General features: G+C 41.5%; 1 protein-coding gene across 1 annotated transcript in view; it reads left to right on the top strand.

Moving 5' to 3' along the window:
- LOC115113847 (CUB and sushi domain-containing protein 1-like) overlaps nt 1-16,665 on the top strand; it is a 494,033-nt gene that overhangs the window by 386,660 nt on the left and 90,708 nt on the right. The window contains exons 32-36 of the mRNA XM_029641828.2: nt 82-195; nt 9,456-9,551; nt 11,570-11,773; nt 15,957-16,081; nt 16,530-16,626. Coding sequence (XP_029497688.2) covers nt 82-195; nt 9,456-9,551; nt 11,570-11,773; nt 15,957-16,081; nt 16,530-16,626 — 636 coding nt within the window. The remainder of the gene's footprint in view (nt 1-81; nt 196-9,455; nt 9,552-11,569; nt 11,774-15,956; nt 16,082-16,529; nt 16,627-16,665) is intronic.

Here is a 16,665-nt window from a genome sequence, read left to right as displayed (position 1 = left end):
GTTTGGGGATATGATTGTTTTGTAGCCACATTTTACATGTACTGAGATAACCTGTATGATGTTCCCATTTTGCCTCCTCAGTGGTATTTGGGCAGTTTGCCTACTTTCAGACAGCAATGAATGACTCAGTGGAACTATTTGATGGGGCCAATCAGAATGCCAGGCTTCTTAGCTCCCTCGCTGGGTTTCACTCAGGTAAGTAATAGCTTTTCATTCCTTTCATTGATTATAGTCTTTAAATGAACAAAACTAATGGAAAACACTCACACGTGGATTTTGTTTGCAGTCAGTTGGGGAACACAAGAGGTGTTGCAAGGACAAAAGGCCTCAGCATGATAACTGTATTAGTAACTGCTGTTGGCACTTGTTACTGTCTCATTCAAAAAGTTTTAGTTTCAGTAATTAGTATTGCGACATTCTATCCATGCAAGAACAGGAAGGGTAGCCATTTGGGAAATAAGCGTTGCTTCAATGAGTATCCCAAGACACGGTGTCAGTCCTTATACAATGGCCACATTTATCTCAAAAGCTCTGTATGCCTTTGAAAATTATTCAGACCCCTTGACTTTTTCCACATTTTGTTACGTTACAGCCTTATTAAAATATGGATGACATAAAAAAAATCCACAGCAATCTACAGACAATACCAAATAATGACAAAGTGAAAACAGGTTTTAAGAGATATTAGCAAATGTATACAAAAAAAAAAAACGAAATACCTTGTTTACATAAGTGTTCAGACCCTTTGCTTTGAATCTCGAAATTGAGCTCAGGTGCATCCTGTTTCCATTGATCATACTTGATTGGACACCTCACACCTGTCTATTTAAGGTCCCACAGTTGACAGTGCATATAAGAGCAAAAACCAAGCCATGAGGTTGAAGAAATTGTCTGTTGAGCACCGAGACAGGATTGTGTCCGGGCACAGATCTTGGGAAGAGTACCAACACATTCCTGCAGCATTGAAGGTCCCCAAGAACACAGTGGCCTCCATCATTCTTAAATGAAAGAAGTTTGGAACCACCAAAACTTTTTCTAGAGCTGGCCGCCCGGCCAAACTGAGCAATCAGGGAAGAAGGACCTTGGTCACCTCCCTGACCAAGAACCTGGAGTTCCTTTGTGAAGATGGGAGAACCTTCCAGAAGGACAGCCATCTCTGCAGCACTCCAACAATCAGGCCTTTATGGTTGAGTGACCAGACGGAAGCCATTTGTCACGCCCTGGCCTTAGTATTCTGTGTTTTCTTTATTATTTTGGTTAGGCCAGGGAGTGACATGGGTGATTATGTGTTTGTCTTGTCTAGGGGTTTTGTAGATTGATGGGGTTGTGTTCAGTATAGTATTCTAGGTAAGTCTATGGTTACCTAGAGTGGTTCTCAATCAGAGGCAGGTGTTTATCGTTGTCTCTGATTGGGAACCATATTTAGGCAGCCATATTCTTTGGGTATTTCATGGGTGATTGTTTCCTGTCTCTGTGTTTTGCACCAGTTAGGACTGTTTCGGTTTTTCCACGGTTTCTTATTTTGTATATGTATATTGTTCACGTTATCATCTTAATTAAAGATGTTCAACCATAACCACGCTGCATTTTGGTCCTCCTCTCCTTCCCAGGAAGAAAACCGTAACAGAATCACCCACCAAACAGGACCAAGCGGCGTGGTGACAGGCAGCGGTAGCAGGAGCCGCCCAAAGGCAGAGCTGGAGGCAGCCAAAGCGGAGAGGCGCTGGTTTGAGGAGGCAGCACGGCGGCACGGATGGAAGCCCGAGAGTCAGCCCCAAAAATTTCTTAGGGGGGCACAGGGAGAGTGTGGCAGAGTCAGGAGTCAGACCTGAGCCAACTCCCCCTGTTTATCGTAAGAAGCCAAGGAGGAACCCAGAGCCGGTGTTGGAGGTGAGCGAAGCAGAGACCGTGAAGGAGTTAATGGGGAAATTGGAGGAGAGAGTTATGAGGGAGTTGCTGTGTTGGTGCATGAGGCACAGAATTTGCCCGACGGAGCGTTTCGGGGATTTGATGGCACCTGGGTCAGCTCTCCATACTCGTCCTGAGGTGCATGCTAGTCGTCTGGTAAAGATTGTGCCAGCCTCACGCACCAGGCCTCCTGTGCACCTCCCTAGCCTTGCACGTCCTGTGCCAGCTCAGTGCTACAGTGCTCCTAGCAGTGCTAACCGTGGCGGGCGTGGTACTGGTCAGGCACCATGTTATGCGGTGGAACGCACGGTGTCCCCAGTACGCGTGCTTAGCCCGGTACGCTACATCCCAGCTCCCCACATCTGCCGGGCTAGGGTGAAGATCCAGCCAGGGCGGTTGGTGCCAGCCCTGCTCTCAAGATCTCCAGTACGCCTTCACGGTCCGGTCCATCCAGTGCCACCTCCACACACCAGCACCACACACCAGGCCTACAGTGCGCCTCGCCTGTCCAGTGCTGCCAGAGCCTTCCTCCTCTCCAGCGCAGCCAGAGTCTCCCGTCTGTCCAGAGCTGCCAGAGTCTCCCGTCTGTCCAGAGCTGCCAGAGTCTCCCGTCTGTCCAGAGCTGCCAGAGTCTCCCGCCTGTCCAGAGCTGCCAGAGTCTCCCGCCTGTCCAGAGCTGCCAGAGTCTCCCGCCTGTCCAGAGCTGCCAGAGTCTCCCGCCTGTCCAGAGCTGCCAGAGTCTCCCGCCTGTCCAGAGCTGTCCAGAGCCAGAGTCTCCCGCCTGTCCAGAGCTGCCAGAGTCTCCCGCCTGTCCAGAGCTGCCAGAGTCTCCCGCCTGTCCAGAGCTGCCAGAGTCTCCCGCCTGTCCAGAGCTGCCAGAGTCTCCCGCCTGTCCAGAGCTGCCAGAGTCTCCCGCCTGTCCAGAGCTGCCATAGTCTCCCGCCTGTCCAGAGCTGCCAGAGTCTCCCGCCTGTCCAGAGCTGCCAGAGTCTCCCGCCTGTCCAGAGCTGCCAGTCTCCCGCCTGTCCAGAGCTGCCAGAGTCTCCCGCCTGTCCAGAGCTGCCAGAGTCTCCCGCCTGTCCAGAGCTGCCAGAGTCTCCCGCCTGTCCAGAGCTGCCAGAGTCTCCCGCCTGTCCAGAGCTGCCAGAGTCTCCCGCCTGTCCAGAGCTGACAGAGTCTCCCGCCTGTCAGCCGGGATCTGCCAGAGCCGCCAGTCAGCCAGGATCCGCCATTCAGCCAGGATCTGCCAGAGCCGCCAGTCAGCCAGGATCTGCCAGAACCGCCATTCATCCAGGATCTGCCAGAGCCGTCAACCTGCCTGAGCTTCCTCTCAGTCCTGAGCTTCCCCTCAGTCCTGAGCTTCCCCCCACGCCAGAGCCGCCACCGTGGATAGACGCCCACCCAGACCCTCCCCTATGGGTTTAGGTGTGCGGCCGGGAGTCCGCACCTTTGGGGGGGGGGGGTTACTGTCATGCCCTGTCCTTAATATTCTGTGTTTTCTTTATTATTTTGGTTAGGCCAGGGTGTGACATGGGTGATTATGTGTTAGTCTTGTCTAGGGGTTTTGTAGATTGATGGGGTTGTGTTCAGTATAGTATTCTAGGTAAGTCTATGGTTGCCTAGAGTGGTTCTCAATCAGAGGCAGGTGTTTATCGTTGTCTCTGATTGGGAACCATATTTAGGCAGCCATATTTTTGGGGTATTTCGTGGGTGATTGTTTCCTGTCTCTGTGTTTTGCACCAGTTAGGACGCTTTCGGTTTTCCACGTTTTCTTATTTTGTATATGTATATTGTTCACGTTATCATCTTTATTAAAGATGTTCAACCATAACCACGCTGCATTTTGGTCCTCCTCTCCTTCCCAGGAAGAAAACCATAACACCACTCCTCAGTAAAGGGCACATGACAGCCCGCTTGGAGTTTGCCAAAAGACACCTAAAGACTCTCAGACCATGAGAAACAAGATTCTCTGGTCTGATGAAACCAAGATTGAACTCACCTTCCAACAGGACAACGACCCTAAGCACACAGCCAAGACGTCACAGGAGTGTCTTCGGGACAAGTTTCTGAATGTCCTTGAGTGGCCCAGCCAGAGCCCGGATTTGAACCTGATCCAACCTCTCTGGAGAGACCTGAAAATAGTTGTGCAGCAACGCTCCCCATCCAACCTGACAGAGGATGAGAGGATCTGCAGAGAAGAATGGTAGAAACTACCCAAATACAGGTGTGCCAAGCTTGTAGAGTCATTCCCAAGAAGACTCGAGGCTGTAATCACTGCAAAAGGTGTTTCAACAAAGTTCTCAGTAAAGGGTCTCAGTACTTATGTCAATGTGTATTTTCAGTTTCATTTGTTAAATAATTTAGTAGAAATGTATAAAAAACTTATGGGTTATTGAGTGTAGATTGATGAGAAGAAAATGTATTTTATCAATTTTAGAATAAGGCTGTAACATAACAAAATGTGGAAAAAGTCAAAGGGTCTGAATTAGCGGTCGATCGATTATGATTTTTCAACGCCAATATCGATACCAATTATTGGAGCACCAAAAAACGCTGATACCGATTAATTGGCCAATTATTATTATTATTTTTTTTTTAAATATATATTTGTAATAATGACAATCACAACAATACTGAATGAACACTTATTTTAACGTAATATAATACATAAATAAAATCAATTTAGTCTAAAATAAATAATGAAACATGTTCAATTTGGTTTAAAATAATGCAAGAACACAGTGTTGGAGAAGAAAGTAAAAGTGCAATAGTGACCATGTAAAAAAAGCTAACGTTTAAGTTCCTTGCTCAGAACATGAGAACATATGAAAGCTGGTGGTTCCTTTCAACATGAGTCGTCAATATTCCCAGTTAAGAAGTTTTAGGTTGTAGTTTTTATAGGAATTATAGGACTATTTCTCTCTATACCATTTCTATTTCATATACCTTTGACTATTGGATGTTCTTATAGGCACTATAGTACTGCCAGCCTAATCTCTGGAGTTGATAGACTTGAAGTCATAAAAGTCATACTTAATTATGGTCTTTGTTAGGAAGAAATGGTCTTCACACAGTTCGCAACGAGCCAGGCGGCCCAAACGGCTGCATATACCCTGACTCTGCTTGCACAGAACGCAAGAAAGTGACATAATTTCCCTATTTAAAATAAATTAAAGTTAGCAGGCAATATTAACTAAATATGCATGTTTAAAAATATATACTTGTGTATTGATTTTAAGAAAGGCATTGATGTTTATGGTTAGGTACACATTAATCCAGCGACACTACTTTTTTTGCGAATGCTCTTGTTAAATCATCACCCGTTTGGCGAAGTAGGCTGTATTTCGATGATAAATTAACAGGCACCGCATTGATTATATGCAACTCAGGACAAGCTAGATAAACTAGTAATATCATCAACCATGTGTAGTTAACTAGTGATCATGTTAAGATTGATTGTTTTTTTATATGTTAAGTTTAATGCTAGCTAGCAACTTACCTTGGCTCCTTGCTGCACTCGCGCAACAGATAGTCAGCCTGCACGCAGTTTCCTCATGGAGTGCAATGTAAGCGGCCATAATCGGTGTCCAAAAATGCTGATTACCGATTGTTATGAAAACTTAAAATCGGCCCTGATTAGTCGGTCGACCTCTAGTCTGAATACTTTCCGAAAGCACTGTTGCAATCCAAATCTGCTTTGAAATGCAAGCTGGAACAGTGTTTGACTTAGGATTTGACGTAATAGGTATGTGTTATCAAAATGTCAGCCATTGTGTACTGTATCTACTTACTTAAGAAAGGATTATTCACTGAAGATAGAGCCAATCACAAATAAACACATATTTTTTTTTAATGATAGGTCTGTTCCACCAAGCTCAACGGTCATAGGCCTTATAGAAAATTCTCTCTGTATTTTTATTATTTCAAGCCAACTTATAACATTTGATAATTGCTGTCCCCGTTTGATTTATCACTGTCATTGGGGAAGGTAGTTACATTTCTGAACAGAAATCACCCTCAACATTACATTATTTTGAGGATTGATGGAGGCAAATTAATATAAACTGTTTCTATGGCACCTTTTATGGTTCAGATTTGTTTTATTCTACTGTGCAACCATATATTCCCAAGGGAGATGCTTTGATTTTACTTTGTCTTTGAAAACATTAGATTTCAGCATTCAGTAATGCAGTATGTAGAGTACAGGGTTAGGTATGTTACTTTCTAAGTGTAATCTGTTACAGTTACTTGTTAACTGTCCAAAATTGTAATCAGTAAAGTAACTTTTAAACTTTTAAAGTAACTTTTGGATTAACCAAACTCAGTAACGTAATCTAATTACATTCAGTTACTTTTATATTACTTTCCCCTTAAGAGGCCTTAGAAGAAGACAACAATGTATGTTACCAATTGAACCACATCTATTGCAGGATAAATCAATGTTAAAAAGTTTACATAGCTGGCCATTTATGGATGTTACATTTTACTTTATGGGTTGGTTATGTAGGCTTCTTCTAACCCATCGCTTCGGTTATTATCTGTGTAGTTGCCTGTCAGCACTCGTGTCTTATAGGGTCACGTTCGTTTTGTATACTTTGTTCAGTGTTTCTCTTTCATTAAAGAAGAATGTATTCTTATCACGCTGCTCCTAGGTCTCCTCGTTATGAAGAACGTGACACTTGCTGCTTCCACAACAGCTCATTAGGGTTGAAATCCGATGACTGTGCTGGCCACTCCATTATAGACAGAAGACCAGCTGACTGCTTCTTCCCTAAATAGTTATTGCATAGTTTGGGTCATAGTTCTTTGGGTCATTGTCCTGTTGTAGGGGGAAATTGTCTCCAATTAAGCGCCGTCCACAGGGTATGGCATGGCGTTGCAAAATGGAGTGAAAGCTTTCCTTCTTCAAAATCCCTTTTACCCTGTACAAATCTCCCACTTTACCACCACCAAAGTACCTCCAGACCATAACATTGCCTCCACCATGCTTGACAGATGGCGTCAAGCACTCCTCCAGCATCTTTTTATTCATTCTGCATCTCACAGATGTTCTTTTTTGTGACTCGAACATCTCAAACTTAGATTTGTCTATCCATAACACTTTTTTTCCAATCTTCCTCTGTCCAGTGTCTTGTGTTCTTTTGCCCATATTATTATTTTATTTTTATTGGCCAGTCTAAGATATGGCTTTTTCTTTGCAACTCTGCCTAGAACGCCAGCATCCCAGAGTCACCTCTTCACTGTTGACGTTGAGACTGGTGTTTTGCGGGTACTATTTATTTGTTTGTGTATTTGTTTTGCGGTTAAGGACTTGTGAGGCGTCTGTTTCTCAAACTAGACACTCTAATGTACTCGTCCCCTTGCTCATTTGGGCACCAGGGCCTCCCACTCCTCTTTCTATTCTGGTTAGCGCCAGTTTGCGCTGTTCTGTGAAGGGAGTACTACACAGTGTTGTACGAGATCTTCAGTTTCTTGGGAATTTCTCGCATGGAATAGCCATAATTTCTCAGAACAAGAATATACTGACGAGTTTCAGAAGACATTTATTTGTTTCTGGCCATTTTGAGCCTGTGATCGAACCCACAAATGCTGATGCTCCAGATACTCAACTAGTCGAAAGAATGCCAGTTTTATTGCTTCTTTAATCAGACCAACAGTTTTCAGCTGTGCTAACATAATTGCAAAATGGTTTTCTGACGATCAATTAGCCTTTTAAAATTATAAACTTGGATTAGCTAACACAACATGCCATTGGAACACAGGAGTGATGGTTGCTGATAATGGGCCTCTGTACGCCTATGTAGATATTCCATAAAAAATCAGCCGTTTCCAGCCACAATAGTAATTTCCAACGTTAACAATGTCTACACTGTATTTCTGATCAATTTGATGTTATTTTAAATGGACAAAAAAAGGTGTTTTTCTTTTAAAAACAAGGACATTTCTAAGTGACCCCAAACTTTTGAACGGTAGTGTATATATAATTTATATGTCCAAAAATGTATGTCGCAACTACAGGTTGCCTCTTTAAGTCTATCAAAAGTGTACAAGTTTGAACGTGTCCTTGAAGCCTATGGATTAAAAAAAATGTATCAGCATGAATTACATTGAGCAATAAAAGCCCCACTTTTATTCCATAGGCTGGGATCTGCACTGTGCAGCTGTTGTAAGAGTGCATTTTTCACTGGCTGTCAGCTGATTTAAAAAACAATGATTGATAGGCAGCTTAAACTTCTTGAATTCAACCATTATTGGGTTCAAATGCACATTTAGATTTGTGAACAGCCATCCACAACATCGACAATCCGTAAGGCGCAAATAGCTAACTGAGAGCAGCAGTGCGATTGACATCAATGTGCTATGTAGATAGCAATGATAAGTGATATTCTTATCACCATAGACTACACCACTTCTGTCATCCTTTCCTCCAAACTTTTTTTTCAGGTTGGATAATCTTTGGGTGCCGACAGCAGTCATACCATTGGAAGACATAGCTTGGACTGTAGCCTACAAAAGCCTATTCCTAAACCCATTTGGTGTGTCATGTGGTCTCTGACTTCTGGTCAGACTCGCTCAGGTGGAACAAACTTAAATTTGTGCCTTTTTTCAATGCTGATTTGAATGTCATTGAGAAAACAGAGAAGTATATCAACAACAACAAAAATTCTCACAAACCTCCTTTCTGAATTTAAAAGTAATCCTCAAAAAAATCATCTAGTTTTTCAAAAGTATCTGAAATTGGACAATGTATTTGCTGGTAATGTAACGGACTACAGTTACAGTTTGTTGTAATCGGTTACGCCCCAACCCTGGTGGAGTCCTATAGAAAATGTAAATTAAAAGGTTATTACTAAATTAGATAACACATGAATTACCTCTGACATGTCCAAGACGTGCACACTAATCTTCTCTGGGTTTCTGTCAACAAATAACGTGTGTTTTCCCTGTCTATTCATGGTGACATTTGAATTATAATGATACATTACATCATACAGGTTCATAATGCTTTGGGTGTTTTCACCTAAATGGAGCCTGATTAGCCACATACATTAGCCACATCCACAATAAGCTACTCTACCTTATTATAGGCTTTCAAATGTCATGGCTTTCAAATAAGTTCAAGCCATTAAGAAAACACTCTCTACCATGTTTTCTTCATCCAGCTCATTCATCACGGCTGATGAAATATTTCAAGACTCAGGCCTACTATTATGTATAAAAAGTTGTTTCCTTGTCCAACGTTCTCATTATTGAAAATAATTTGTTCGGCCCCTTATTATTAAAATAGTTCTCTACTGCATACATAATACTTCAAAGTTAAACTACTAACAGCATGATATTTACCCATCAAGCGTTTGAATGTGAGCTGGTATATTTTTTTAAGAAGCTTTTCATCATGCAGCCTAGGTATTGTTACGTATAGCACACAAGAAGGGTCGGGGATATCAAAAAAGAGCAATGTTGGCTTCAGATGGTTATCACTGTAAGTGAACATATTGTTTAAAAAAAAACTGTATATTTTCACATTTTTATCCTTTCTTTTGTAGGAGAGACCTTGCCCCTGGCCACATCAAACCAAATTATGGTGCGATTCTCTGCAAAGAATGGTCCTTCTTCCAGGGGTTTCCACTTTGTTTATCAAGGTATGTGTACATACTGTAGTAATACATACACACACTATGGTCACATGCATGACAATTCCTCCCTGTTTTTACTCCTGTGTCAGTGGTTGTGTTTCTGGGGGTCCTGGAAGCCTCCTAAAGCCCTCCCACCCCAGGCACCAGAGGGCCTTATCTTCTGGTGTTATTGTTCTCATGGTTGTCAGGCTGTTCAGGGGGTTTGCCGTTATCTCTCTTGCCCCATGGCAGCCTAGGGGGGCCAGTCCTCTAATCATTACAGCTGCGCAGGGAATGTAATGGGAAAAGGGATTTCTATCTGCATTACTGTAGTAAGCAAGGAGTAGAAGGGCTCACAACCTCCGTACAGATAGTGTTGAAAGTGTCACATCTAATATTCAAGGATTCCCTCTCTTGCATAATCAATATAAAATGTCACACATGAATATATAAAATAGAAACCCACGTTTTATAAAACGTTTCTAGAATGGAGTACGAATGAACTTTTTTTTTACTCAATCTTTTTGGATTCAATAATTCCAATGATGCTTTTGGTGTCATTCCTACTTTATTTCAGTGTCAATTAGAGATTCTCTCCAGATGCAGATAATAGCCCACCCTTAGGACGCATCAAGCATTTTCTCTCTGTGAAAGTTGTATTAACTAAGCAGTGTGAATTACATGGACTTTTCAAACTTCTAGCTGGTTAATAAAAATGGATGATCTCAGATCTTAATCTTTCATGAAGGAATTTGAGCACGTATACTGTACAGTGTTGGCCAGAGCATGCTTACTATGTCTGCAGTTTTCTTGCTTCACTGTTTGATGATGTACTGTGCTGAAGGGTGTTTGAAAAATACTCCCTGACAGTTAGGACAGTTGGTTTGGTACATGGAGGCATCCAAGTGATGATTGCAGAGTACTCTCTGCTTCTGTACAGATCTAGAAATATTAGACACAATATCAGCCCAACAGTTAAGGCCTCAAATATGGCACCAAGGTATACCACAGAGATTCAATACTGTTTGAATCAGGTCTAGATGAACACAGGCACAGCGCAAACCAAGCTATTATTCAGTTCAGGGACTTGAATTTAACCTAAAGTTTAAAAAAAATGCTATGCATTAATGCTTTTTTATAAAACAGTTTATGAGAACGCAGACTGTTTTGATAAGTAAAATCAAAAATTATTTCATGTGTATTTTAAACCTCAACACACTTTACATAAAATAAAGTAAAATAAAACTAAACACAGAGGATGTCTAACATAATAATTGATTAAAGCCCAGGCTAAAAAGGTTGTTTTTTAAATGTTTTAAAAACGCTCAATGGTAACTGCCCCTCTTACCTGGCAGGGCAAGCTGTTCCATAACTGAGGGGTTGAACCTAGATGCAGAACCTAGATGGTTCTGCATCTAGGTACAATAAGCAGACCGGCTCCTTGGGAGCAGAGCGCCCTCACTGGGTTGTATGGAACGAGCATGTCTGTCAGATAAGAGGGGGCAAGGCGAAGCAGTGGTACATACCTTATTTATGTACTGTAGTACAGATTGTACCCAATCATGTTTTGAATATCAGATATACAGTACATCTGGTTTCATTGTCATCTTCCATGCCTTGGTGTTCTAAATGTTCATGATTGAATAACAGTGATAACACATGGTAATGCATTATTAATTCATGCATTAGCCACACATTTTGGGGTGGCAGGTAGCCTAGTGGTTAGACCATTGGACTAGTAACTGAAAGGTTGCAAGATCAAAGCCCTGAGCTGACAAGGTAAAAATATGTTGTTCTGCCCCTGAACAAGGCAGTTAACCCACTGTTCCTAGGCTGTCATTGAAAATAAGAACATGTTCTTGACTAACTTGCCTAGTTAAATAAAGGTAAAAAATATATATATGGCTGATGATACATTTGGGTCATTCTAAAACATCTCATATGTCCATAATGACAAATCATGTCACTATCACATTGTACTGCAATTTCATCTGTGTTAACACACATCTAGGTGTTAAAAACACTAGGTACTCTTTTCTTTGTAGCTGTTCCTCGCACCAGTAACACGCAGTGCAGCTCTGTCCCAGAGCCACGCTACGGCAGACGGATTGGGTCCGAGTTCTCCGCAGGCTCCGTTGTTCGCTTTGAGTGCAACCCAGGGTATTTGCTACAGGGATCCAAAGCCATCAAATGCAATGCGGTCCCCAATGCGCTAGCCCAGTGGAATGATACTGTGCCCTCTTGTGCTGGTAAGCCTCCTCAAAGCAGTCACATTTGTGGAGATTAATTTAAGGACAATTCCACTACTTTTCAACCTCATATTAATTATCTCCAACACCAAGTTTATACGATCTGCGGTTAAAATAGACTTTAACTTTATATATTTATATTTTCAATATGCAGTACCAGTCAAATGTTTGTATACACCTATTCATTCAAGGGTTGTTCTTTATTTGGACTATTTTCTACATTGTAGAATAATAGTGAAGACATCACAACTATGAAATAACACATGGAATCATGTGTTAAACAAATCAAAATTTAATTTATATTTGAGATACTTCAAAGTAGCCACCCTTTGCCTTGATGACAGCTTTGCACACGCTTGGCATTCTCTCAACCAGCTTCATGAGGTTGTCACCTGGAATGCATTTCAATTAACAGGTGTGCCTTGTTAAAAGTTAATTTGTGGAATTTCTTTCCTTCTTAATGCGTTTGAGCCAATCAGTTGTGTTGATGATTCCATATGTGTTATTTTATAGTTTTGATGTCTTCACTATTATTCTACAATGAGTATAAATGCGTCATTTTCACATATTTAAAGTCGTTGCCAAAAGTTTTGAGAATGACACAAATATTAATTTCCACAAAGTTTGCTGCTTCAGTGTCTTTAGATATTTTTGTCAGATGTTACTATGGAATACTGAAGTATAATTACAAGCATTTCATAAGTGTCAAAGGCTTTTATTGACAATTACATGAAGTTGATGCAAAGAGTCAATATTTGCAGTGTTGACCCTTCTTTTTCAAGACCTCTGCAATCCGCCCTGGCATGCTGTCAATTAACTTCTGGGCCACATCCTGACTGATTGTCACGTTCTGACCTTAATTTCCTTTGTTTTGTATTTATTTAGTATGGTCAGGGCGTGAGTTGGGTGGGTTGTCTATGTTTGTTTTTCTAGGTTTTGGGAATTTCTATGTTTCGGCCTAGTATGGTTCTCAATCAGAGGCAGGTGTCATTAGTTGTCTCTGATTGAGAATCATACTTAGGTAGCCTGGGTTTCACTGTGTGTTGGTGGGTGATTGTTTCCGTGTCTGTGTTTGTTCGCCACACGGTACTGTTTTGGTTTTGTTCACGTTTATTGTTTTGTATTCATTGAGTGTTCAGTTCATGTTTTTAAATAAACAACCATGGACACTTACCACGCCGCATCTTGGTCCGATCCTTGCTACACCTCCTCTTCAGACGAAGAGGAGGAAAACCCTTACACTGATGGCAGCCCATTCTTGCATAATCAATGCTTGGAGTTTGTCAGAATTTGTGGGTTTTTGTTTGTCCACCCGCCTCTTGAGGATTGACCACAAGTTCTCAATGGGATTAAGGTCGGGGGAGTTTCCTGGTCATGGACCTAAAATATTGATGTTTTATTACCCGAGCCACTTAGCCTCTCTAGGGTAGGGGGCAGCATTCGGAATTTTGGATGAAAAGCATGCCCAAATTAAACGGCCTGCTACTCGGGCCCAGAAGATATGATATGCATATACTGATAGATTTTGATAGAAAACACTCGAAAGTTTCCAAAACTGTTAAAATGGTGTCTGAGTATAACAGAACTGATTTGGCAGGCAAAAACCTGAGAAAAATCCATTCAGGGAGTTTTTTTGTTTGTTGGTTTTGTAGTTTTCTATTCAATGCCATTACAGTATCCATTGATACCGATACCGATTTGCCGATTCTTTATTTTATTTGTAAAAATGACAATTACAACAATACTGAATGAACACTTATTTTAACTTAATATAATACATCAATAAAATCAATTTAGCCTCAAGTAAATAATAAAACATGTTCAATTTGGTTTAAATAATACAAAAACAAAGTGTTGGAGAAGAAAGAAAAAGTGCAATATGTGCTATGTAAGAAAGCTACCGTTTCAGTTCCTTGCTCAGAACATGAGAACATATGAAAGCTGGTGGTTCCTTTTAACATGAGTCTTCAATATTCCCAGGGAAGAAGTTTTAGGTTGTAGTTATTATAGGAATTATAGGACTATTTCCCTTTATACCATTTGTATTTCATTAACCTTTGACTATTGGATGTTCTTTATAGGCACTTTAGTATTGCCAGTGAAACAGTATATTGTCCGTCCCTCTATTTAGCGCGCACTAACTAGCTAGCCATTTCACTTCGGTTACACCAACCTCATCTCGGGAGTTGATAGGCTTGAAGTCATAAACAGTGCAATGCTTGACGCACAACGAAGAGCTGCTGGCAAAATGCACGAAAGTGCTGTTTGAATGAATGTTTACGGGCCTGCTTCTGCCTACCACCGCTCAGTCAGATACTTGTATGCTTGTATGCTCAGTCAGAGGACACGCTAGACACAGGACACGCTAGATAATATCAAGTAATATCATCAACCATGTGTAGTTAACTAGTGATTATGATTGATTGTTTTTTCTAAGATAAGTTTCATGCTATCTAGCAACTTACCTTGGCTTACTGCATTCACGTAACAGGCAGTGTCCTTGTGGAGTGCAACGAGAGAGAGGCAGGTCGTTATTGCGTTGGACTAGTTAACTGTAAGTTTGCAAGATTGGAACCACCGAGGCTGACAAGGGGAAAATCTGTCGTTCTGCCCCTGAACAAGGCAGTTAACCCACCGTTCCTAGGCCGTCATTGAAAATAAGAATATGTTCTTAACTGACTTGCCTAGTTAAATAAAGGTATATAAAAATAAAAATAAATCATGTTTTTTATTATTTTATTTTTTTTATCAGCAAATCGGCACCCAAAAATACCAATTTCCGATTGTTATGAAAACTTGAAACCGGCCCTAATTAATCGGCCATTCCGATTTAATCGGTCGACCTCTAGTTGGTACCATTCTTTATTCATGGCTGTGTTCTTAGGCAAAATTGTGAGCCCACTCCCTTGGCTGAGAAGCAACCCCACACATGAATGGTCTCAGGATGCTTTACTGTTGGCATGACACAGGACTGATGGCTCACCTTGTCTTCTCAGGACAAGCTTTTTTCCGGATGCCCCAAACAATCGTAATGGGGATTCATCAGAGAAAATGACTTTACCCCAGTCCTCAGCAGTCCAATCCCTGTACCTTTTGCAGAATATCAGTCTGTCCCTGATGTTTTTCCTGGAGAGAAGTGGCTTCTTTGCTGCCCTTCTTGACACCAGGCCATCCTCCAAAAGTCTTCGCCTCACTGTGCGTGCAGATGCACTCACACCTGACTGCTGCCATTCCTGAGCAAGCTCTGTACTGGTGGTGCCCCGATCCCGCAACTGAATCAACTTTAGGAGACGGTCTTGGCGCTTGCGGAACTTTCTTGGACTCCCTGAAGCCTTTTTGACAACAATTCAACCGCTTTACTTGTTCTTGATTATCCGATAAATGGTTGATTTAGGTGCAATCTTACTGGCAACAATATCCTTGCCTGTGAAGCCCTTTTTGTGCAAAGCAATGATGACGGCACCTGTTTCCTTGCAGGTAACCATGGTTGACAGAGGAAGAACAATGATTCCAAGCACCACACTCCTTTTGAAGCTTCCAGTCTGTTATTCAAACTCAATCAGTATAACAGAGTGATCTCCAGCCTTGTCCTCGTCAACACTCACACCTGTATTAATGAGAGAATCACTGACATGATGTCAGCTGGTTCTTTTGTGGCAGGGCTGAAATGCAGTGGAAATGTTTTTGGGGATTCAGTTCATTTGCATGACAAAGAGGGACTTTGCAATTAAATGCAATTCATCTGATCACTCTTCATAACATTCTGGAGTATATGCAAATTGCCATCATACAAACTGAGGCAGCGGACTTCTCAAAACTTTTGGCTACGACTGTAGACTCCAGTATGGTGCTTGAGATTATTAATTACTACAAAACGTAAGAATGCACCGTTGTAGACATCAGTATGGTGCTTGAAATAATAACGAATATGAGGTTGAAATGTGGTGGAATTTCTCTTTAAGAACATACAGAATATGTAATAGATATGTAATTATTTTTACATTGGTAAGTTACCATAAACATACTAAGATATTGGTGAGTGAGGTGATTCTTTAGTCACAGCAATGTACTGCATAGAAATTATTCAAATTTATCCTGATTGTCTTGTCTCACCATGGGTACAGGAACCTGGCATGTGCCCCATTCAGTGTGATTTTAATTTCCCCTCTGTTTCGCTCCCCAGTTCCATGCAGCGGTAATCTGACAGAGAGAAGAGGCACAATCCTCTCCCCGGGATTCCCAGAACCCTATGGGAACAGCTTGAACTGTGTGTGGAAAATCATTGTCACCGAAGGAGCTGGGATTCAGGCAAGTACAAAAGGGTCAGGTTTGAACTCATCAAAAGCAATAAGTTACTCTGACAGAGAGAAGATAGGGAAAATGTATTTTGAGTGACAGGCTGTAGCACATTTTAACCGCCAGTCATCCTACTGAGAAGAAAATAAAATTAGACTGGCTACGTAGGTTTAAATTTGACCTGCTGCCAACAGAAGTAGTTTAAAAGCATACACAAAGACAGCTGCATTCTTATCGCTATTGATCGTGCCACAATGAGAACAACTTCTTTTCTGAAATATTTCTTACAAAGGCACAGTATAAATCCTGGGTTTATGTTTATAATGCTTTAGCCGGAAAGAAAACTTCCTCCCAATAATAAACACCAGTCTCTCAACTAACCATTACAAATGCTTGTCCTTTCAGAGAGAAGGCAGGTACATCATATTTGTCACTCTATTTATTTTAATTTATTTTGCAGATCCAGGTGATGAGCTTTGCCACCGAGCACAATTGGGATTCCTTGGAAATCTATGATGGACGGGACATGACAGCTCCTAAACTTGGAAGCTTCTCAGGTGGAAATTGGATCAATTAATCACGCATTGAACCGCAAG

This window comes from Oncorhynchus nerka, linkage group LG28 (assembly GCF_034236695.1).
Source record: "Oncorhynchus nerka isolate Pitt River linkage group LG28, Oner_Uvic_2.0, whole genome shotgun sequence".
NCBI lineage: Eukaryota > Metazoa > Chordata > Actinopteri > Salmoniformes > Salmonidae > Oncorhynchus > Oncorhynchus nerka.
The sequence above is the reverse complement of the archived record's forward strand: the minus strand, read 5'-3'. Positions and strand labels throughout refer to the sequence as shown.